The sequence below is a fragment of the Heliangelus exortis genome, chromosome Z (assembly GCF_036169615.1).
Source record: "Heliangelus exortis chromosome Z, bHelExo1.hap1, whole genome shotgun sequence".
In the NCBI taxonomy this organism is placed as follows: Eukaryota; Metazoa; Chordata; class Aves; order Apodiformes; family Trochilidae; genus Heliangelus; species Heliangelus exortis.
The window spans coordinates 3670387-3692929 of record NC_092454.1 but is presented as its reverse complement, the minus strand read 5'-3'; the positions used below and the strand labels follow the sequence as shown (position 1 = coordinate 3692929).

At 43.8% G+C, this 22543-nt stretch overlaps 1 protein-coding gene across 1 annotated transcript in view; it reads right to left on the bottom strand.

Moving 5' to 3' along the window:
- LOXHD1 (lipoxygenase homology PLAT domains 1) overlaps window positions 1-22543 on the bottom strand; it is a 158009-nt gene that overhangs the window by 14284 nt on the left and 121182 nt on the right. The window contains exons 35-37 of the mRNA XM_071730802.1: window positions 20154-20271; window positions 12340-12517; window positions 5917-6102 (exon numbers count right to left, since the gene is read on the bottom strand). Of these exons, the coding sequence (XP_071586903.1) occupies window positions 5917-6102; window positions 12340-12517; window positions 20154-20271 (482 nt within the window). The remainder of the gene's footprint in view (window positions 1-5916; window positions 6103-12339; window positions 12518-20153; window positions 20272-22543) is intronic.

The window sequence follows — 22543 nt, the reverse complement described above, 5'->3', positions numbered from 1 at the left end:
TGTGTGTGGGACCTGAGGTTTCCCAAGGGACTAAAGACAGATTTGGGCAATCTGAAGGGTCAAGCAGCCATGACATGGTTGCTGGCATTCTACACAGGGCTGCAGCTTGCATGCCCACTTCTGCCATGCCTAAGGTGTTGAGTTCAATCTATGCAGAAAGATGAAAGAATTGGTGTTGTCTTCCTCTGTACAGATCCATCAACAAAACCAGGGGGGTGGTGGACTCCCCCCTTCTTTGGCAGTTTTACACCTGTTTTTCTCTTCCTCTCTTTATTTTGTTCAAAGCAGAAACAAATATTTAACAAATCTGCCCCAGAGTTTATGAGACACCAGTCAAGTATTGAGAAAGGCTTCAAAAAGTCCTTTTATAGTCTGATTGCTTAGCTAATCCTTACAAAGAGCTAAAAGGGAAGAAGGGGTTTCCCAGAGAAGCTGTGGCTGCCCCATCCCTGGCAGTGTCTCAGGTCAGGTTGGATGGGGCTTGGAGCAACCTGGGCTGGTGGGAGGTGTCCCTGCCCATGGAAAGGGTTTGGGAATGGATGAGCTTGAAGGTCCCTTCCAACCCTCATGATTTTTAGGTTTCTTTTCATAATTATGGGTGAGAAGTGCCAAAAAGTTTTGGAATTGGGTCTGTGAATTTCAAAAATATATTTCTGGAAAAGCTGTGTACTGATATTTCAGGGTCTGGACAATTTAATATCTGATCTAAGATACTGATCCTTAAAAAGTAGTTCCTTCAGAGAAAGAAAAGGACAGAAAAAGGTGTGTGAATCTTTTTTGAGTTGAGTCCAGGTGAAGAAAGGGGAATAAGATACTTTCTCCATTGGAAGAGCCCCCTAAATGCATCACTGGGGCACTTAGGCCATGTAAAAGTCAGAGAATGTCACAGCAGTCGGAGTAATTGAGAGAAAAGCCTTGTCAAGGCAAAGGAAAGGTTAGGCTGAATAACCTTGTTATTTACTTTTGTCCTTGCTCCTACGAAAACACTGAGAAGTCTGGTTTATCCATAATTAGGCTCTTTCTGGCTCCCCTTGGCTGATGGCAACTGAGATAATCAAGAACACAAAATTAATGACTTTAAAAAGACTGCCTATCGTCTGGGTTCAAATCCACTCAGGCAGATGAAGGAGCTAAATCCAGATTTTCTGTATCTTCTTGTTGCAAAGAGAAAAAGGCAACAAGAGAGACAAAAAAAAAAAAAAAAAAAAAAAAAAAAAAGGTGAGAGGGTGGGATGAATGTCAAGGTAACTACTTTTTAAGGTAAATATTTCCTGTTCTGGGATATTGAAAAACTTTAAACCATTCTTCCAGAATGGTGATTTAGTCCTTAAAAAAGAGAAAAAAACAGAGGCTTATATTTAGAAAGCCAGCATTTCTACAGACCTACAGATACTGATCTTGCATAAATGTAGAAGTAAATGAACTGAGATATGAGAAAATACACAGTGCCTATCTGAGATCAGGAGATGGGGAGTCTGGAAAAGATTAAATTTGCTCAGGGAGTCTAAATATATTAGGTTGAACAGTATCTTGAAGTAAACAGGGGCAAGATAAAAAGACATGGAGCAAAGCTGAAAACTAAATTTCATTCACAGCAATTCATTGTTACCAGAGTCCCACTGGTGAGCTCTAAACATCTGAAAAATCTGGGAGAAGTTCCTTGAAATTGCAGCTGAGAAGTGTCTAAACTGCCTGTTCTCAAATGAGCATTGGCTTCCTCCCTAATTAATTTTCCTGAAGTCAGAGGAATTAGATAGGGGCTTCATTCCTCCTTTACATCTCATACAGAGATGCCACTCAGCAGGTTTTTCTGAGAAAATGGCATTTCAGAGCATTAAATTGGGACCATAAAACTGACATGCTTTTCCAGAGGAGGCAAACACAGTGCCTGCAGTTTAAAAACCTTCTGACAGTCTTTGCCACTGCAATTACTGCCTGTTCAGCTCTGAACACCCCACTGCAGCCACATTTCAGTGAAAGGATAAACACAAGCGGGATGTGAACTGGGAGCAAAACCACTGTGGAGAAACTTTGCTGATGGTCAGGGGTGCTGAGATGGACTTCATGGCAAAGTAGATATCTTGTACAGGCCATGCAAATGTATTTTATCCTGAAATAGAGGCATATTGGTTGACTTCTTGCTAGGACCAGAAAGAAAAAGAAGTCTAGGTGATAGGTAGCAGTTCCCCTAAGTAGCTTGTAGGTGCTGAAGGCATCAGAACAGTCTGGTGATGCCATTAAGGTTGATTATCAGGAAAATTAGGGACAGAACATCACCTATTCATGTGTTCAGCTTGTGAGGAGCAATGGGGAAGGCCAGTGTGAGGCTGAGTTTCAACAGGCAGAGAGAACGTTTTAGTCCAGAATAGAAAAAAGAAGGTAGGGAAAAGATGATCAAAATCTCATGCCTCAAAGTAATGGTAAATAAAAACACATCTTTATTCAAAGTTCCCCAAGCATCTGATGAAGAACATACAAGACCCTCATCCCCTGACCCCACTACTCCCTTCCAAAATATAGAACCAGGATTTCTAACAAGTGGTACAGCCAATTTGTCTAAATTACACAGAAAGAGCAGGCATATATACCAAGGTTAGCTATAGCCTGGGATCCCAGCAGTAATAAATACTCAGCCCTCTCAAGAAACTGACATGCTGCATTGTGTGAAGTTTTAGATGGGGTATGCTTTTCACCATGACTAATGCAAGAACAATGGAAGACAATGTATGTTATGATTTAAACTACAGTTGTCCTTCTTCCTGGGGGAAAAAAAAACAAAAACAACTGTATTTTTGCTGAACAAAACCTGAGCATGTTGTTTGTCCAAGGCTTAACGCTGCAGTCAGCCAGGTCTGGTAAAAACTCTGTTACTTATAAATGGAAACCAGTGATACGAGGGAAAAGAGGAAAGAGAATATGAGGTTGCAATGTGTATTTATAGCCACAGAATTCCAGACTGAGTTGGGCTGGGAGGAACCTTAAAGCTCATCCATTCCCAGCTCCTTTCTTTCCATGGGCAGGGACACCTCCCACCAGCCCAGGTTGCTCCAAGCCCCATCCAACCTGACCTGAGACACTGCCAGGGATGGGGCAGCCACAGCTTCTCTGGGAAACCTGGCACAGGGGCTCAGCACCCTCACAGTAAACAAGTATTTTTTTCTGATGTGTAATCTAAATCCACCCTTTTCTAGTTTAAATTTGCTCCTCCTTGTCCTATCACTACATGTCATAAGCACGAGGTATTTTTTCCAGTTCTGGATGCACGATTTATTATCCTAGCTGACTTGTGGTGGTTTTCTCTTAGCAAATTGGAACTAATTGAGCCTAATTACTGCTTAGCCTAAGGCTGAGCTCTCTTACTTCCCTTTACCACTAACCAGGGAGATGCAGGCAGCAGCTACCATAGCTCAGCTGCAATGTGGTCAGATCTGCAGCATCAGCAGTGGCAGGGAGGAGGTGAACTGTGATCACTTGTGGCAGAGGGAAAAGGCAGCAAACCCACTTAGATTAACAGGATTCACTTGCTACAGGGCAGAGACCAGACCCATGGGACTCATTGCCACAGGATGCTGTGAATGGTAAATGTCTTCCTGAGGTGCCTGGGCAAACACTTGAATGAAAACATTCACAGAAAGTTACTTAACAGATAAAAATAATACCCAGTTCAGGAGGTGCCTGAGCTACACATAATAAAGCTGCAGAGGCTTGGGGGAGGACTACACATGGTCACTCATTTCCTCCTCATCCTGGGGCACCCAGTGATGCTCCTGCTGGCAACACTGCTGGGCTTGAGGGGCCTCCATCTGATCCATTTCTCATCTTCCTACATCCCAGTCCTAGGGATGGATGTAGGAAGAACATCAGCTCTGACCTGGTGGGTATGTTCTGTTCTGTTAGCATGACCCCTGGGTAGCCACAGTGCCTCTGTGGAGACATTTTAGCTGCTGACAGAACTGAAAATGGAATCTCCAATTTTAGCTGGTACATAGAACTGAAAATGAATCTCCAAGTCTTTGTTGATTTCTTGTTGATCTCAGGATATACAAACCACCCCAGCAGCTGCAGAGAATCCTGTCTGAATAGCTAAAACTCCAGTGGATATTTTGGTTTCTGTGTCTAAAATGCAGATTCAGGTAACAAGTGTTTTTGCAGCTAAAATCAGAAAAAATCAGCTTACTTATTTCATTCAGCACCAGCTATATGACACGGTGTTACAGAGGTTAATCAACTAAATTATCCTGTGTTGTGAGAGTGATAAATATGAGCCCAAAGCTTGCAGTGGCTTGGAATAAACAATTCTGTTAGATGAATGGTTGTACTTGCCATATTTCACAGTATATATATATATATATATATATATATATATTTAGTATAAGGAGGCAATCTTCCAGTGGGAAATTCTCATCAGGAGGCAGTGTCTTTTGTTAACATGGCATGAGATGCAACCTTCCTCATCTGCCAAAACTTGAAGTCAAGAAAATGGTGGCCAGGAGGAACCCACACTGAGATAAAACCCCAGCCCAGCCACAGATTAGCTGCCTCAGTACAGCCTGGTAAAGTCTGAGTAGTCCTGCTGCCAGTCCTCCCAGGACTATAATAAATACTGTAATAATAAATAAATGTGTATATATATATATATATTTATATAATATATAAAGATATCATATATAAAGATATCATATATATTTTATATATCTAATATATAGATATATATTTAAATATACAAGCACTATACTATTCAATACTATAAATTAATACTACTGACCCTCATGGGTCTCTGGGGACCATGAAGCTCCACCTGACAGGTGGGCCTGCCATTATCATTAATGCAAACCATCACTAATGCAATAGCATCTCTTTTAGGTGAAGATGAGGCAGGATGAGATGTCACCACAGCAGTGTGAGTGATGCATTTGTTACAAGATGCTGCATGGTACCTGAATAGCAACACAAATGACTGTGTCAGTGATGCTCTGCTCTTCCTGGGGTGTCCCTCAGCAGGGAAATGTCAGAGTCTCTCTCAGCAGGGCACTGCACACTCACCACACGACCACACGATTTTAACAAAGACAGACACAGATCTCCATTTCTGTCTTCTAAAACTCACGACTTTGTGCCAGGCTGCAGTAGCTCAGGTGTTGGTGTCGGGGTGGTAATCATGAAATTGCTGGGACAGTGCCACGGTGGCTGATGAAAAGGTGCTGCATAACTAAGGCTGGGGTGTTGGGATAGCTAAAGCTGGGGTGTTTGTTGGTGTAACTAAAGCTGGGGTGTTTGTTGGTGTAACTAAAGTTGGGGTGTTGGGATAACTAAAGCTGGGGTGTTTGTTGGGGTAACTAAAGCTGGGGTGTTGGGATAACTAAAGCTGGGGTGTTTGTTGGGGTAACTAAAGCTGGGGTGCTGGGATAACTAAAGCTGGGGTGTTTGTTGGGGTAACTAAAGCTGTGGTGTTGGGATAACTAAAGCTGGGGTGTTTGTTGGGGTAACTAAAGCTGGGGTGTTGGGATAACTAAAGCTGGGGTGTTTGTTGGGGTAACTAAAGCTGGGGTGTTGGGATAACTAAAGCTGGGGTGTTTGTTGGGGTAACTAAAGCTGGGGTGTTGGGATAACTAAAGCTGGGGTGTTTGTTGGGGTAACTAAAGCTGGGGTGTTGGGATAACTAAAGCTGGGGTGTTTGTTGGGATAACTGGCTGGATGGTTTTCCTGGAGGTTGGAGGACCTGCCATTGTCCACACTGCAGTGGTGGTCGTGAGCTCTGACTGGAGATGGGGACCCACTAGAGCAGAGACCACCACCCCAGCAGGCATGGGCACAATCTCTTGCATGAAATGTCAGTCTAGATAGGCATGAAGTTGTCTTTCCTGGAGCAAAAATGCTTTCCCAGCCTCTCCCCCCCAACCAAGTCACTGCCCTGACCTTTGTTGTCGTGCCAGATCCTCACTTTGCAGAGGTCCCCCAGGCTCAGCATGTCTGAGAAGTGGAATTCATCCATCTGGTTCCTCTCAAACTTGTTAGACTTGTTGGACTCCTTCAGAGCCAGGGTCCCGCTGTCCCCGTTCTGCCCAAAGAGGATCAAGGACACGTTGGCATCAGTGCCTGCTCCTGGAAGAAAAGAGCAGAGCACAACATCAGGAAATTTCCTGCAGTGCTGGGCTGGCACCCAGACTCCAGCTGCATGGAGATGGGGACATCAAAGGCAGTCTGGAGGAGACTGCAATGATGATCTGGTTTCTCTGGGCACAGACAACAACTTTTGTTGAATGAGGAAATCCCATGGTATCTAAAAATCCAGCTCTTCCAGACTATCCTTCAGATACAGCTGGAATGTTTTCTCCTTCCATTTAAGGTCTGGTGACCATGATTCCAGCACTGCCAAGAAGAAGAAGGAGCTCTTGATGGAGCACTGTGCATTGCATCACTTTGCAGAGGACATCAGTGTCACAGAATCCCAGACTGGTTTGGGTTGGAAGTGACCTTGAAACTCATCCATTCCCACCCCCCTTTCCATGGGCAGGGACACCTCCCACCAGCCCAGGTTGCTCCAAGCCCCATCCAACCTGACCTGAGACACTGCCAGGGATGGGGCAGCCACAGCTTCTCTGGGAAACCTGGCACAGGGGCTCAGCACCCTCACAACCAGAATTTCTCCTAATATCTCATCTCAATCTCCCCTCTCTCACCTTGAAACCATTCCCCCTTGTCCCATCAGGCCATGCCCTTGTAAAAGCTTTGTCCTGCAGATTAAAGTCCATGATAGGACACATTTCCCTGAACTAGAGATCTAGAAAAGAGAGAAATGAAGAGGGAAAAAAAGAAAAAAAGAAAAAGAAAAAAAAAAATTATGACTCCCATTTTTCCAGGGTTTCTCGGGAAGCAACACGTCTTGCCCAGCAACATCCAGCAGTTTGTGGAAGAGTATTAAAGAATGGGTTCTAACTTTCTTAGCTACAAAGTGTTAGTACCCATTGCCCTGGCCTTTCCAGTAGGACACAATCCCTTTTCCACACTGTGGTTTCCTTCTGCAGCTCCACACAAGCTCTTCCAAGCTGTCCTGTGGCACAGAGGGGTCTGTCTCGTGCTGTGTTGTGTGGCACAGGGGCTGGGAAGCAAAGTGCAGATCATCAACCAAACCACTTCATCATCTTGTGATCTGTTTTCCCCTCCTCTAAGTCTTCTTTCTGTATTCCTGCTTCCCAACATATCCCACCCTTGCCACATTTGATGGAAAACGTCCCAGTTCCTCACACAACGGTTTGTCCCAACTGCTCCCACCTCTTCTTATTTGCATGTTAAGGAAAAGAATAATTTTTAAGATGATCTTTATTACCTGATGTTGAAATTGACATGCCAATGACTGCTCATGTTTTGTTGCAGAAGTTTTCCAGACTTCTGGGGAGTTCAAAGGGCAAACTATGACCTTCAGTGACCTTACAAACATGAAGGTGCTACCACAATTTTATCTGGTATTATTTAAAATTTGGCCAAAATTAACATTTTTTAAAATTTATTTTTGATGGTAAGATAACAGATCCATAGAAATAGATGTGATTCCCTGTGATCAAAAATTCATTGCGGGATCAGAACCTAAACCTTTAAATTTTGGAAAATGAAAATTAGATCATGGAACACAAATGTGTCTTACAAATTCAGTTTCTGCTGCCCTTGGTCAGATAGCCCAGCTCTGAAAACTCTAACCACCTGTCAAACCATTTTATTACACAGGAGGATAATAAATCCACTTTCAGACCCCATGGACAGCATTTCCCACAGCTCCATTCACAGCACAATGCAGAGACAAAGTTGGAGGGATGGAAAACTTAGAGAAAACCACCACTTCTTTGGAATAATTGTTTCAATACAGAAATTAGGAAGAAATCACAACCCTTACAAAAGGACTGAAAAAATATTAAAAGGAGGGGGAAAAAAAAGAGGATAAAAAAGAGTCACACAGAGAAAAGTCAAAGTAGCACTTGCTGTCCACGTGAAAAATTGGCTGTGTTAAATTGGGGCTAATTTTCAGCAGTTTCCTGTGAAGGACTTAAGAAGAAAGATAAAGCATCAGGGATTCAGCCAGTTCATCTGGCAGTACCTTTTATGACCCTAAAGCTTGCTGAGGTGAGGAACAAAACAAATGAGAGTCCATTTCCTTACAAGGAGTAGACTCCCAATTAATGGTAGGTCTCAAAAAGCATAGAAACAAGGTTTTTCTGTTTCTCAGCAAAATTTTCCCTGCAGGAAGAAGCTTATGAATGCCTTGCGTCGTGACATTGCCCTCACAAGCAATTAGCAGGAGATGGGAAAGAAAAGAACAGAAATTGCTGAATCAATGTGCATTTCACCTACTTGAGTCTCTCCCAGTTTTGGCTTGGTTTTGGTTTTTGTTTTTTGCTTTTTGTTTTGTTTGTTTGTTTGTTTGTTTTTGTTTTGTTTTTTGATTTAGTTTTGTTTCCTTGTTATAGTGTTGTTTTGGTTTTTTTGGTTTTTTTTGTTTGTTTGTTTGGGGGTTTTTTTGGTGTGTGTGTGTGCTGTTGTTGTTAATTCCAGGAAACTGTCAGGAACATTTAGGAACTGTAACAGATGTGACAAATGAAGAGGTGAAGGTACTGGGGTTGCACAAGACTTAACTGGCAATGAGTGGAACAGCTCATGGGTCAATACTGGGTTCTGCAGCACTGGGTTCTGCAGCTCTGAACTTCATCATTGATGGGGCAGAGTCCCTCCTCACCATATTTCTGGGTAACACTAAATTTTGGGGAGTGACTGAATGGCAGAATTCCAACCCAGAGGGTTTCCTCTAGAAACCTGAGGACTGGGCAAGCAGAAATTCCGTGAAAAATGGAATCCCAAGGAGAAATGTGAGGTGCTGCATCAGGGGTTGAAACTAACTTTGCACATGTCCATGCTGAGGACATGTGAAGAAGACCCAGAGGTTACAGCAGAAACATTCATATCCAGGTTTAATCTGAGCCAACAGCAAATTCTCAAGTGTTGAATGCAAACCAAGGAGAGAGTCCAGCAGATGAGGGGGACCTCTGATCCTCTTTCCTGGACACTAAAGAGCCCATGGTGCCAGTTTATGTCCCTGTGCCATGTCACTGAGGAGGGCTCAGCAGATGGTTGTTAAGAGGGATAGGAGCTGGGGAACACATCTGTGAGGAGAAACCAAGGGAGATGGGCTGGGGGGCTTGAGCAAGGGCCCTTTGACCATGTGGAGGGACAGTGATAATGACAAGAGGGTCATGTGCTGTGTGGAGATGTCAGACCTTGCCACAGTGAGCCAAATTGTTGGGCAGGTTCAGGTTGGGCATCAGGAAAAAAAAAAAATAAATTATTTCTTAGGAAGTTGGTGCAGGTCTGGATCAGGTGCCTGGGGAGATGGTGGCATCACTATTCCTGGAGGTCTCCAAGGCTCATTTGGGCAGACTCAGCTGATTTGACCTATTCCTGGCAATAGTCCTTTGAGCAGGAAGATGGATAAAAGAACCTCTAGATCAGAGGCCTCATTCAACAAAAATATCTGTGATTTTATCTTTCCTATTAAGCAGCTGCATCGTTTTTTAAACAAACTGTAGGCTTGAGTCACATCCTTCTGAGGTCAAAGAATGTCCTCCTTTTGACTTAGAGACTGGGACAAGGCACTAGGAACTGACACCAACTGTCCTAAATTATGTCATTTGTAGGCTGTAGCTGAGCTGACAACATAATAATTAATATTATAGAAGCTGAGGAAAAAAACACCTAGTTTGTTATTGCTGAGAGAATGAGGAAGAAATATTTATTCTTTCTCCATCTTTAGTGCACTACCATGTGTGTGATGCCTGCATATATAACACAGACAGTCTGTGTGACCAAAACTAACAGGAAAGGACATTCTTGTGCCACAGAAAGAGCCATCATGTGCCCCAGTCCCATCACAGCCCTGTCTGTGAGTCACAGCTTGAAGAAAATAAGACCCTGCTTTACTTCTCTTGTAAGATCAAGAGCAAATGAAGGCCTTGGTTTTAACCAAAGATTGATGATCTGACCTGTGATGTGTCTGCTGTAACAACCACTTCTCCCACTCATCTGTGTGTACCCTGAGAGCTGCCATATGGGGTACTTCTGATGGTACCTGGATTTGACCTTTGGAAGGGAGAAGGATTTGACCTTTGCAGGAGGGAAATCCTGCCCTGGTGCAGCCTCTGCAGGTTACACGGTCAGAACTAGTTGGATGACTTCTGGAAAGCCAAACTGTGACTCAAAGGCCTCTTTGAGGAAAAAGTAAAATGGGACTGTTGTTAAATATGTACATGCTGGGGATGAAATGACTGCTGGTTTCTAGTTTGCTGCAGGACATTTTCTGTGGGATTAATTTTCACTAACTTTGTCCATCTAGCCGAGCTTAATTGTGCTGGCTCTATCTGAATCTGATGAAGAAAGACTGTCAGAGGCTCTCCAAAGGATAGTCCAGACCATTGATTAAGGCTCCTTTCTCACATGAATTGGCCAGAGAGAGTCTAGACTAGAAGGATCTAAGAGCAGAAGTACAGCTTTTTCTTTTTTACAGAGTGAATAGGTGAAATGAACGTCCTTTTTTTTTTTTTTTTTTTTTTTTTTAATTTCTTTTTTATTTCTCAGCCCTGGAAAGTTGAAAGCTTTTGCAGAGACAAACTTTGTACCTAGAAATAAATACATCTGATTCTATTCACTATGGAGTATTGCTGTCCCTAGACAATGTCAGTGTGGCAGGAGATGACAGAACATGTTCAAACTAACTATCAAGGATAAAATGCTTTTTTTTCTGAACTGGACCAACCAGGAGTAACCATGGAATACATAATGATCAAAGAGGGGAGTGTTCATGAATTGTACCCTCTTTGGATGAGCTGGATAAAGTTCAACATTAAGCCATGGCTGTGCATGATTTAATCACAAACAGACCCTGAAACCTCACTGTAATCTGCTCAGTCCTGCTGGTTGTTGCTGTTCATAATGAAATAAAATGTTTCATCATCATGCAAAAGGAAGGGAAGATCTGTCTGCTGTTGCTGTCATCTTTTATTCTCCTCTCATTTCTATTTCCATCACCTTTGTGAGCCAGGGCTGCGTTTCAGAAAAAAAGGTCACAGAAAGATCTACCATTGTTCCAGATGGATTGCCTGATATACAAGCAAATCTTCCTTACTGCTTATTTTGTTGGTTTTTTTGTTTTGTTTTGGTGTTTTTTTTTGTTTTGTTTTTGTTGTTTTGGGTTTTTAAAAATTTTATTTTATTTCATTATTCCTCTACATGTTTTTGCAGACAAGAAGCAGACAGAGCAGATAGATAAAAAATGGTGAGATGGCATGAAGACACTCTGCCAGGGGAATCTTTTTATATTCTCAGATCAAACCTCACAAGCTGCATAAATTACCACCAGCAATTCCAGAAAGGAAAAAAAAAATATATATAGAGAGAGAGCAAGAGACATAGATCAGGAGGTGATTATGTGCAGAATCCCCTTTTAGAGGGTCAGCCTTCCAAGGAAGGTGTCTGCAGGACAATCTCTTGCTTGCCCCATTTTGGCAAGAGGCATCCTTTACGTAGCTGCAACCTTTGTTCAGCAGCCTGACAGAAGTTCTCATGAAAAGAGGCAGAGATCCCAGGAAATGACAGAGAAATCCCATTTCTGTGCTCTCACAGTTCTGCAGCTTTCCTTATGCTTCAGCCTCTTCTGTCTGGTGTGCACTTAGGGGTGGATGCTCACCTATCCGTAAGCATTGGAGATAAATGAGCTCAAAACACCTTGAGAAGATGGGTGAAAAGTGTCCTTTTCTGGAGACTTTCCAAACCTGCCTGGATGTGTTCCTGTGTGTCCTACTTCAGATGATCCTGCTGTGGCAGGGGGATTGGACTAGGTCATCTCTAGAGGTCCCATCCAAACCCTAACATTCTTTGGTTCTATGAATTATTGCTTCTCTTTCTGGGCAAAGTAGGTAGAGCTGACCAAGGACCATCTCTGACCACAGTCTGTTTTTTATATCCTGTGTATGTGGACTTCAGCTGGCCAGAAAGGAAAACTGGGCTCCTGACCATTGCAACATGGTCTGGGAATAACCTCTGTTGGGGTTTCTTTGGAGGAAGCAGCAAGCAATCAAATACAGGTCCTGTGCCTGGTTATTTTATGCCCAGTGCTTAGATGAGGATGAGTCCCACAGAATAACACCACCATGATGAACAGCCAGCCAGAATTATTGTGTTCTGCAATAGTAAGGCTAAATTATTTTTAACCAGAATTTCAAATTAAGCAGAAGACGTTTCCCACTGGTAAAGATCAAACTTCTTACTGAAAAAGTCATAAAATGCCCACCATGGACATACCTACAACATCACTGGTCTTAACCTGAAGACTGTATGTCGTGTCCTCCATCATCTGCTCATCATTTACCACAGCTGGCATCTCACACTCCAGACTTCCTTTGTCATTTTTCACCTTTGACAGCCAGTCACCATAGGTAAATGTGGCCACTTCTTGATTAGTCAGGTTCTTCAGAATGATCTGTGAAGAGCCAAAACAAGGGAAAAAACTTCAGCCTAACTTCAGCTACCGTTTGAGTGAGGGCAAAGATTAAATTTCTGCAGTGCACAGTGTGGTAGGACATGGGGCTGAGCTTCAGAACCTGTACAGTGCTCTTCTGGGATGGGCAGTGTTTGCTGTGGTGACTTGTCCTGAGAAATGGTCATCATAATATTTGGCCTTTTCACACATGGAGTAAAAAAACGCAGGAAGAAATTTGCTCCTCTGACATAGGTCATGAACAAATCCTATCCCTAAGAATGTCAGACCTTCCCTGGAAGCCAGTATGGAAGAAGAAGCAACAAAGCTCCAAAGAAGCAACAGGGAGTCACTGAAAACCTCACCAACCCTCCTGGAAGTAAAGAGCATCTTTCTTTCACCTGCAAACACACAGCAGTCATTGTAGAGATATGCAAACCATCCCCAAACAAGTTAAAGCAACACACAAGATAAAATTAGGCCAGCACAACTTGATGCTTCACACACTTCTCCCTCTGGGAAAAGGTGACAGAACAAACAGTAGGCAACAGATATTAGTCACACTGCCTAATGTGTCACGGGAAGGAGCTGAGATGCTGTGGTGATAAGAACAGAAGAGGAACCTATCTAGCACAAGCCAGTAAACTACTCCAGCAAACACCAAATAAAAACTGAGTGTGGGCCCAGTGGAGCATCACTTTACTGGGAGAAAGGCATCACAGCTTGCCTACATCAAAAACATAGCAGTGAATTCCCACTAACTGGGGGAGCTGGAAAGAAGGGAGGAGGCAGAGCTGCAGGTCACAATTCCTGCCACCATCTAACAGGAGCAGGGACCACTCCTGAGTGAAGCAGTGCATGCTGAAACAACATCTTGCAAGGCACATTGCAGCAAAGTCCATGGAAACATGAGCCCAGATACCTCAGAGATGTGTGGCATGATAGGAGGAAGAAAAGGATCATGGAGTTATGGAAAATGTTAAGTTAAAAGGGACACCAGGTCCAAGCAGGGCTAACTGCAAGGCCATTTCCAAGTGATGTTTTGAAAAATCTTCAAGGGTGGAGATTCCCTCAGCAGTGTGCTCTTCCATCCTAGGGCTCTCTCCTTGGGAAGAGGTGTTTTTTTTCATAGAATCATAGAATCATTTTGGTTAGAGAAGATGCTTGGGAGTCAAACCATTAACCCAGCACTGCCAAGTCCACCACTAAACCATGACCCTCAGCACCAAATCTACTCAGCTTTTAAGTCCCTCCAGGGATGGGGATTCCACCCCTGCCCTGGCCAGCCTGGGCCAGAGCCTATTTTACTTACAACCAGACAGGATTTTCCTTGCTGCAGTTTGTGTTCATTGCCTCATGCCCTTTCACTACTGACCTCTGAGAAGAGGCTGGGTTGATGGTCTCTGTAACCTCATTTCAATCAGCAGAAGACTGCAATTGGATTCTCCCTTTGCCTTTCTTTCTCAAGGTTTAAAAACTCTATTTACCTCAGCCTTTCCTAGCAGGACATGCTTCAGCCCCTTGGCCATCTTAGTGATCTTTCCCCTGCACTCTCATGTGTGATTCTAAGAAACTTATAAAAAACTTAACTTGAGATACAATGCGCTCAAATTCTGTCCTCAAACTGCCTCCATCCCAGTCCATGCACTTCTGCTGACCCCAACCAAGCTCTGCTGTAGCCTTTAGCAGTTCAAAAGAAGAACGTTTCTCTAGGTTATAAAAAGCCACTGTAAAGAGAGCAGCAGCTACACCAATCTGCAGCAATAGCTGTGATATTTGTGCATTGTACAGCTCTCTGTGTGTAGGGCACTGATCTGGGCTTTTCTCTCTGCCTGATGTTAAACAGGGATCTGTGAGACAGCACCTTCATCCTAGAGGTACAGGACATTTTGGGCTGCTGAAGCTGTCCCAGTTTTCTGAAAAGCTGCTTATTCACAGCTGGTCACAAAGTTACTTTGTTCTCAAAAAAAAAAACCAAAAAAAACCAACCCCAAAAAAACCCAAAAAACCAAACCCCAAAAGAAACCAAACCCCAAAAGAAACCAAACCAAAAACCTGCTTTGTGAGTCAAGAGATGTGAAAACAAACCTTTGCTTTGAACCAAGCAGAAATCAGGTCTCCACCACACTAGCTGGGGCACAGACCACAAGGAAATCTCTCACAAAGATTATGTGAATGATGACTACATCTACATTCTAGAGCAATCCACTCCAGAAACTTTTCTTTGGCTATTATTTGCAAATTTGAATGAAGAATAACTCCGGGGTTTTTTGGTTTGTTTTTTTTTTTTTTTTTTTTTTTTTTTTGTTTGTTTCTTTCTTTGTTGGGTTTGGTTTTTGTTTCGGTTTTGGGTTTTTTTGTTTTTTGTTTTGTTGCTTCTCATACTCTTTGCTGTAAAAGGTTCAGCCCACTCTACCCTACTCAGGAATGGCAATGACACTGTTAGTAGCAAACTGCCCTGAGAAAAGCTTTCAGGGAAATGTCACCAAAGCAACAGGGGGTAGAAGAAGATTAGAGCTGCCAGCTGGAGTGCACTTGCAGACAAGAAGATCAGACCTCTCACAAATAGCCAGCCCATGCCCAGGTCTCCAGGTACTATCCAGGAAAAAACTGTCTGGCTACTAAACCCCCCCAGAGCCAAACACCCTCTCTTTCCATCCCCAGCCTCTCACTGGGATGAGTGATTTCATCTGTGTGCAGCTGGTGTGAGCAGCCAGCACAGAGGGAGCAAGCAGCCTCTGATTTCTCCTTCTGGGGTGGCACTGATGAGGAGCAGTCATGAGCTGGCAAGGTGTCCTGAAAGCCCAGAAACCACCCCTGTCCTGGGCTGCATCCCCAGCAGGGTCAGGGAGGGGATTGTCCCCCTCTGCTCCACTCTGGGGAGACCCCCCTGGGGTGCTGGGTCCAGTTCTGGGGTCCCCAACACCAGAAGGAGATGGAGCTGTTGGAGTGAGTCCAGAGGAGGCCCTGGAGATGCTGGGAGGGCTGGAGCAGCTCTGGAGCCAGGCTGAGAGAGTTGGGGTTGTTCAGCCTGGAGAAGAGAAGGCTGCAGGGAGACCTTAGAGCACCTTCCAGTGCCTGAAGGGGCTCCAGGAAAGCTGGGGAGGGACTGGGGACAAGGGCAGGGAGGGATGGGATGAGGGGGAAGGGTTTCAAGATGAAGGACTAAAGATTTAAATTAGGTATTTAGGAAGAAATTCTTTGCTGTGAGGATGGTGAAACCCTGGAAAAGGTTTCCCAGAGAAGCTGTGGCTGCCCCATCCCTGGAAGTGTTCAAGCCCAAGTTGGATGGATAAGCCTGGGTTAGTTGGAGGTGTCCCTGACCATGGCAGAGGGGGGTTGGAACTAAATGACCTTTAAGGTCCTACCTTCCAATCCAAACCATTCTAGAAAGAATTTTACAAGCTTTGTTGGCTCAGATTAGAGCACAGCAAAGAATGTGGAGGCACCAGGAAACGCCTTGCAGACTGATTGCTCAGTGACCAGGTAGTTACCTTGCTTGCCTTACCAAGCTTGAAGAGCTAAATGCCAGGGATCCATCCCAAGCAGGTGGTGTTGGCTCTCCCTATGGTCAGTGGTTGGAGCTGGGTATCACTGGGGCAGCAGCAAATCCCCTGGAATTCTGGGCAGCCACTCAAGGTGCCAATCCCTCCCTCAGATCTTTCTCTTTGCTGACTACTGAGAGGCCTGAATCATTCCATGGAAGAGCTGAAAGCTGAATGTAGCTTTCTCAATGATTAAAATAGTACAAAATCCTACAGGGAGGTGTGTGTGGGTGTTACACACACACAGGATGATGCCAGATTTTGGTTTGGGTCATCGGGGTCAGGAAGGTCACCTCAGGGAGCTGAGCTGAGGCCGCTTTCATTTTTTTTTTTGTCTGTTCCTCTCAGAAAAATTAGCTACAGCTTGGCAATGAGATTGCTGCTTTACATTGCACCTACACTATTTTTTAGGATACCTAGGATTTGGTGTGGGCATCCTGTGTGCTTTTAAGCTCAGACATTATCACCCACCATGCACAGGTTTTAACTGTAGAACTGTAGCACACCTATGGAAATGAAAAGCAGGAACAGTAAATATGAATAAAATGTTGACAATTCATAGCTGACAGGAACTTTCTGTCTGCAGCCTGAAGTTAATTGTGCCCTGCGTGCTGCCACAGAAAAGTTTTTGGCACATTCCACCATTTTATTCACCCCGTCCCACCCTTCTTGAGATCGCAGTGTAAAACATGTTCTGCAGGGGCTCTCACCCCACTGACATTTCATCTGTAACAAATTATTTCAAATCCTCTCTTCAAATATCCTTTATATAAATGAAAAAGAACTGAATACAAAATAAGTCCCACATTCAGGATTATTTGTGACGTTTGAATGAAATGCAATTAGTGCTTCATTAAGAGAGCTTCTTATCTGTCTGCCTTTGACAGCACAAAGTAATATTAAAATTCTGAGGGAAGCAACTCAGCAGAATCCAGCAGTTTTACAACTCCTGTTATTCCAATCAGAAAGCCCTCATCCCTTTTTATTTCTGGTTTTCCAACTTCATACCTAAGACACTGGGCAGCCTGTGAAATCATTATATGGACTAATGAACTGGCCATCCCAAGATGGTTTGGTTTAGGTAAGTTTCTTAGTTAGAAGTGACAAATTGGATTGGTTAGAAGTGACCACTGGATAGGTTTAGATAAGTTTCTTAGTTATAAGTGACAAATATTTTATGCTGAGGGTGGTGAGACTCTGGCCCAGGTTTCCCAGAGAGGTGGGAGATCCCTGGAACCATTCCAGGTCAGGTTGGATGGGGTTCTGAGCAACCTGATCCAGTTCTGATGTCCCAGGGGTTGGACTGGATGGTCCTGGAAGGTCCCTTCCCATCCAAACCATTCTGTGATTCTATGATTCCATTCTCTGATCTTTCAGAAGTGTTGTGGTAGTTTGATGTGGAACAACATGACGTTCATCATGAGGTCAGAGGAAAATATCCAAACTCTGTCTCCTCCCAGCAATGGTGAGATCAGAAAGTGTTGCTCAGCTTTAGAGACATTTTTGTTCTGTCTTCCTGTGCATGGCAATGATCAGGGATGCTCATTCAGACCCAACATACCACTTATCATTTTTTCCCCTCTAGAGGTATTGGTGTCTAGATCTTTTTGCCACTTTTGGTGCAGTTTGAATCTTTGTTACTCAGTTCATTACTTTGCTCTGATTCTGGATTCTGAATGAAACTTAAGCATAGTTTATCTAAACAGAAACAGAAAAAAAAAAAAAAAAAAGAAAGAAAGAAAGAAAGAGAAAAAAAAAAGAAAGAGAAAGAGAGACTACTTCCCTGCTAGTAAATGGAATCTTTTGCCTGTGTACAACATCATTGATAATTCATGCATTTTAATTGGTATTTATACACTTCTATTTCTGGCAAACTAGAAGCAGTATAAATTATGACCAGCAACAGTTTACAGAAAGACCAAGGAGAATTAGAAAGATCATTTATTGTCATTTCAATAGAGCAAGAACACTGAGAATATCCTGCAGAGAAATGGAGCAACAAATGGTTAATTACGGGCTTGATGGCTTTATCTAGCTTCTCATTTCACTGTGCTAGTTAGCACTAACTGTGAACCATCTGTCTGAGAGTTTAGCACTACCCCCACAAGTATTTCATTATGCCATTTTAATATGCACTTTTGACAGAAATGGAAATGGGCTCAGATCAGTTTTCATGTCACACCAGGCTACATAAGTTTCCAGGGCTGGAATACAAATCAGAGAACACAAATCCTTCCCTCCTCTTCCTGACCACTCACTCTCTGCCCGGGAATGCAATTATTATGTTTACAGGGAAGGTGGGAAAGACAACTAATAAATAAAGTTCTCTGCTATCTCTGGAGCTGGAAGACACACACACACTCCCTCCCCCACCCATCCTCTCTAAGAAAAATAGAAACCCTGAGTGCAATTTTCAAAAGCTGCTAAAATCCTGGTCTCAAAGAATTGTGTGCACAGTCTGCCTGCTGCTTCTGTAGAGGTCTGAGAGGGTTATAAATCCACCTTCTTGGGTCCAAATGAGAGGCCTTTTTGCCCACCTCTCCAGGACAACCTTGCTCTGGGTGGGACAGAGGGACAGGACAGCTGGCTTGACAAATGGACAGAGGTGGCAACAGGAAGGTGGGAAGGTGCTGGCTGTCACTGAAGATGCCACTGTCCCTTGCCTTTGATCTACTGCTAATTCATGGCTGGAAGATCTGGAATGTTTCTGGATGAGCAGATTTTATTTGACTTTATTTCATATGAACATGATTTGTAGAACCCAGGGGAAAGTACTGGGGAACTGGCAAAGGGAGTTTGACCAAGATGACTGAATCAAATCAGGGAGCAGATTGAGTTATTCTTTAGGCACAGAGAGAAAAAAAAATATGTCTGTGGCATATATTCAGATGACACATGCTGGAGGGCTAATGCTTTGGAAAGCTGCAGGAGAGTCACTGAGAAAAGAGTTAGAAGTGGCAATTCTGAAGTGCAAAAAGGTATTGCACTACTGAGATTCTTTCTAGGTGGTGCTATGGCAGCTGAAGAACAGTTCATCACTTGACTGCAAACTGGTGGCCACCCAGGGCCAGTGCTTAGGAACACGTTATTGATGGGAAAATGAAGGAGAGCTTCAGAGTCATTGAAAAGGATAAAGGGTAAAACCCACCCCGAATCATGCACTATGCTTTCTGACCATAGGGTCTGACCTTAATCTCATAAATAAGTCAAGATACAGAAAATAGAGGACATCTACTCCAGGAAAAAAAACCATGCTAAATAAAAGCAGCAGAGATGTGTTCCTCCCTTAATGACATCTCATGAGGTGGAATCAGCACATCACCCCATCTCTATCTTAGAAATACGATTGTAAGGGACCCATAAGATGCAAACTATGGCCAAATATAACTGGCCACAACTGGCCAAATGTAAGTCATCTTTACAAGTGTCTGGTGGTTTGGTAGAGAAGGCAAGCAAGCAAAAAAGCAAGCACTGTGCTTTTGTGCAAGACAGGGCACCAGGGAAAAACACAATCAACAGTAGCAGTGGGAGCCATTTCACTCTAATCAAAATGCAAGAAGTAAATGACACCATAACTTGTATGAACAAGAAAAGAAAGAACTCTGCCTGTGTACTAGAGGGAGAAGGGAAGGGGAGAGATGGGATGCTTCCCCTGATGATGCTTACCCCCCATCCTGAAAGGATGGATTATTTGAAAATTTTAACTGTCTCTGCCTGGCAGATGGGGACTGACTCTCCCATGGGGTCAGAGCAGGGCAGAGCTCTCCAGGAGCTGAGGGTACATACTGGGGACCAAAAAATATTGCAAGTGCCCTGGTGGCAAGCTATGGTTCTTTTGCAGGGAGGGAGAACAAGATCTAACAGGAGAGTCTGTGGTGAAGGTTTGCAACTCAGCTTTTGCTTTTCTTCACTCCTTTTTTGACTCCATTCCCACAGTGAAAAAATAATGAAAATTTAAATAATGAGAAAACAAGTGTGAAAATGTAGGAAATGAACAAAAGTGAGCCACTTGCTGCCTTTCTCCTCTTTCTCAAGGCTTGAGAGGCTTCAGCACAAACACACTGGAAAGAGCCACATGGTATGGTGTGCATTACCTTTTCCAGGAACCAGTGAGGGCGAGTCCCCTTCCCATCTGTCCGGATCCTCATCTTCCTGAGGGGTGCAATGTCAGCAATCTCCATAATAAAACTGTCCTCTTGGCCTCTCTCAAACCTGCAGGGGTTGAAGGAGCAAGGAGGTTTCCCACTGCTTGGCAGCATTGTTGCACCTGGGTCTCCTGCCCAGGCTGCAACTAAATGAAAAGTTTATGAGTTGCCCTTTAATGCACTTGAGCTTTTCTGCCTGGCAGCCACCAGCTGCTGTGGTTTTTTTTTTTTTTTTTTTTTTTTGGCAAAACACCTCAGCTCAGATTTGAGAGGGATTCCTCCTCTCCTGGAAAATCCAGCCCATATGGGGCAGCTGGAGTCATTCCAGGCAGCCCTCAGCATGCACCATCACCCTGTTTGAAACCAGAAACAAGAGAGACTCCACAGCCAGGCTCCTGCACATCACCTTCCTCCTGGTGTCTGCCTACCTGCCTTAGCCCTTAGCCCACTAGAAGGCAAAGCAATTTTTGCTTCATTTCCTTCTGCTAAGAAGTAGCACATAAGTTTGCACTTGCTGTGGTCTCTGAACAGTTTCTGAAGCTCAGCTAAATACAGAAGCCAGATCACAAGTCAGAGCCCAGTGCCTGAGTGCAGTAGGAAAAGAGACATTTTGTTAGAAATGAGCCAAAGCCAACCATCCCGCATCCCCCTCCTGAATCTGGGGATTTGGGATTTGCAAACTAGCTTTAGGAACCAGCACTGGTTTCTGTAACATTGCCTGAAAGATCTTGCCCTATGTTTGGCTGCTGTGTATAGGCACAAGGGTGTGTAGAAACTGCTGATGCACATAAATCAGCAGAAAGCTGGAAAAGGAGAAAAAATGGCATATTCTTCTTGAAGAAGATTTTACACTGGTTAGGGTGACAGCTGCCTTGCCTCTCTCTTAGCATCAATGGTGCTAGGAAGAAAGTCTTGATCCAGTGCCATTGCTGCCTCAGGCTCTGTGTTAATTTGTTCAGAGTAAGTGTGCCTTCTAAGTTTGCCCCCCAAAATATTCTAGAAGACCTATCATGGGCTTGGAGGTGGAAATCTGTCCCTTGCTAAGTAGAAGGGCAGCCAAATCCAGGGGTCTGTCTGGGGTGGGGATGGTCTACAGGTGTCACCAGGACCTCTCTGCTGCTGAGAATCCTCCCTCATGCCAACTTCTCCTTGTGAGTGAGTTACCTGAGCCTGCTGAGAGGCTTAAAGAGAGTTCTGCAAACTGTGAACAATACCAAAATATAGATAATACATAATTATGAAGTCTCATTCCTGGAAATGGATGTAGCCTCCTATACTTATTCAGTGACAGGATATGGAGGAAAACCCACATTTCTTTACCAACCTCTGCTCAGATTACACCCTACAGCATGACTGTGATTATCCTCACACCATTATCTGAGCCTTCATAGCTGCAGATATTAGCAATAGGGGTTGGCTCAAGCCTCTCAGTTTTCATCCAGATTTTGCTTTCCTTGTACTCCAAGGGGCATTTGCATAGGGTGCTTTGGTCCCAGTCCATTTCTAATTATTGAGGGTTATGTTTGCTCTTTGAAAAGCTCCCCTCTCTTGTTATTTGTTTTTCTGTGGTACCAGATACCAAGACAGACTGACTCAGTGTGAGAAAGAGAATGTGCTTTTGTGCCTGGGTTGGGTTGATTTCCACTTCTATTTAAGAAGAAGGTGTGACCCATCCAGCTTGAATTATCCCATGATCTGATGGCCACTATTACTGACAAAGTAAGTAATAAACCACCATTGCTTACAAAGCTGCATAAAAAGCTTTCACTCTGCTCCTTCCCAGGCTGAGCAACTCTCAGCTGAACAGTCAGTCAGCAAAATAAACCATTATTTTTCTTCGGCAAATGCAGGTTGATACTCACCTGCTGCTTCCAAGAAGTCATTGTACTGAAGGGAAGCAATTGCTAAAGTGGTAAACTGGGGGATCCAAGAGCTCTTTTGAATCCCTAAATTGTGTGAACATGAGCCTGAAGAAAATTGAGAAGCAAAGAAGCACCCAGACAAGCTGACTGATTCTATTTCTTTTCCAGGACACGGAAGCATTTATCTGGGGGATTTCACTAAGCTTTCCTGCCCATGCCTGCACTTATAAATATTTCTAATGCCCAGAGGTCTTGGCAATAACAATAATGTAGCTGGAATTGCCTTAAATCCGCAGCAGGTTAGACTGGCAATTCCTCATAATGCACTAAGATGCTGTGGGTGAATTGAGACTGGATGTCCCTCATAAAGATGAAGTGCCTTCTACCACTGGGTTGCAGTGCCTCTCACCCATCCCTCTGTGCTGCTGGTGCACAGGCTGCTGAGATTTCCATGTCAAAACAAGAGACTGGGAAGCC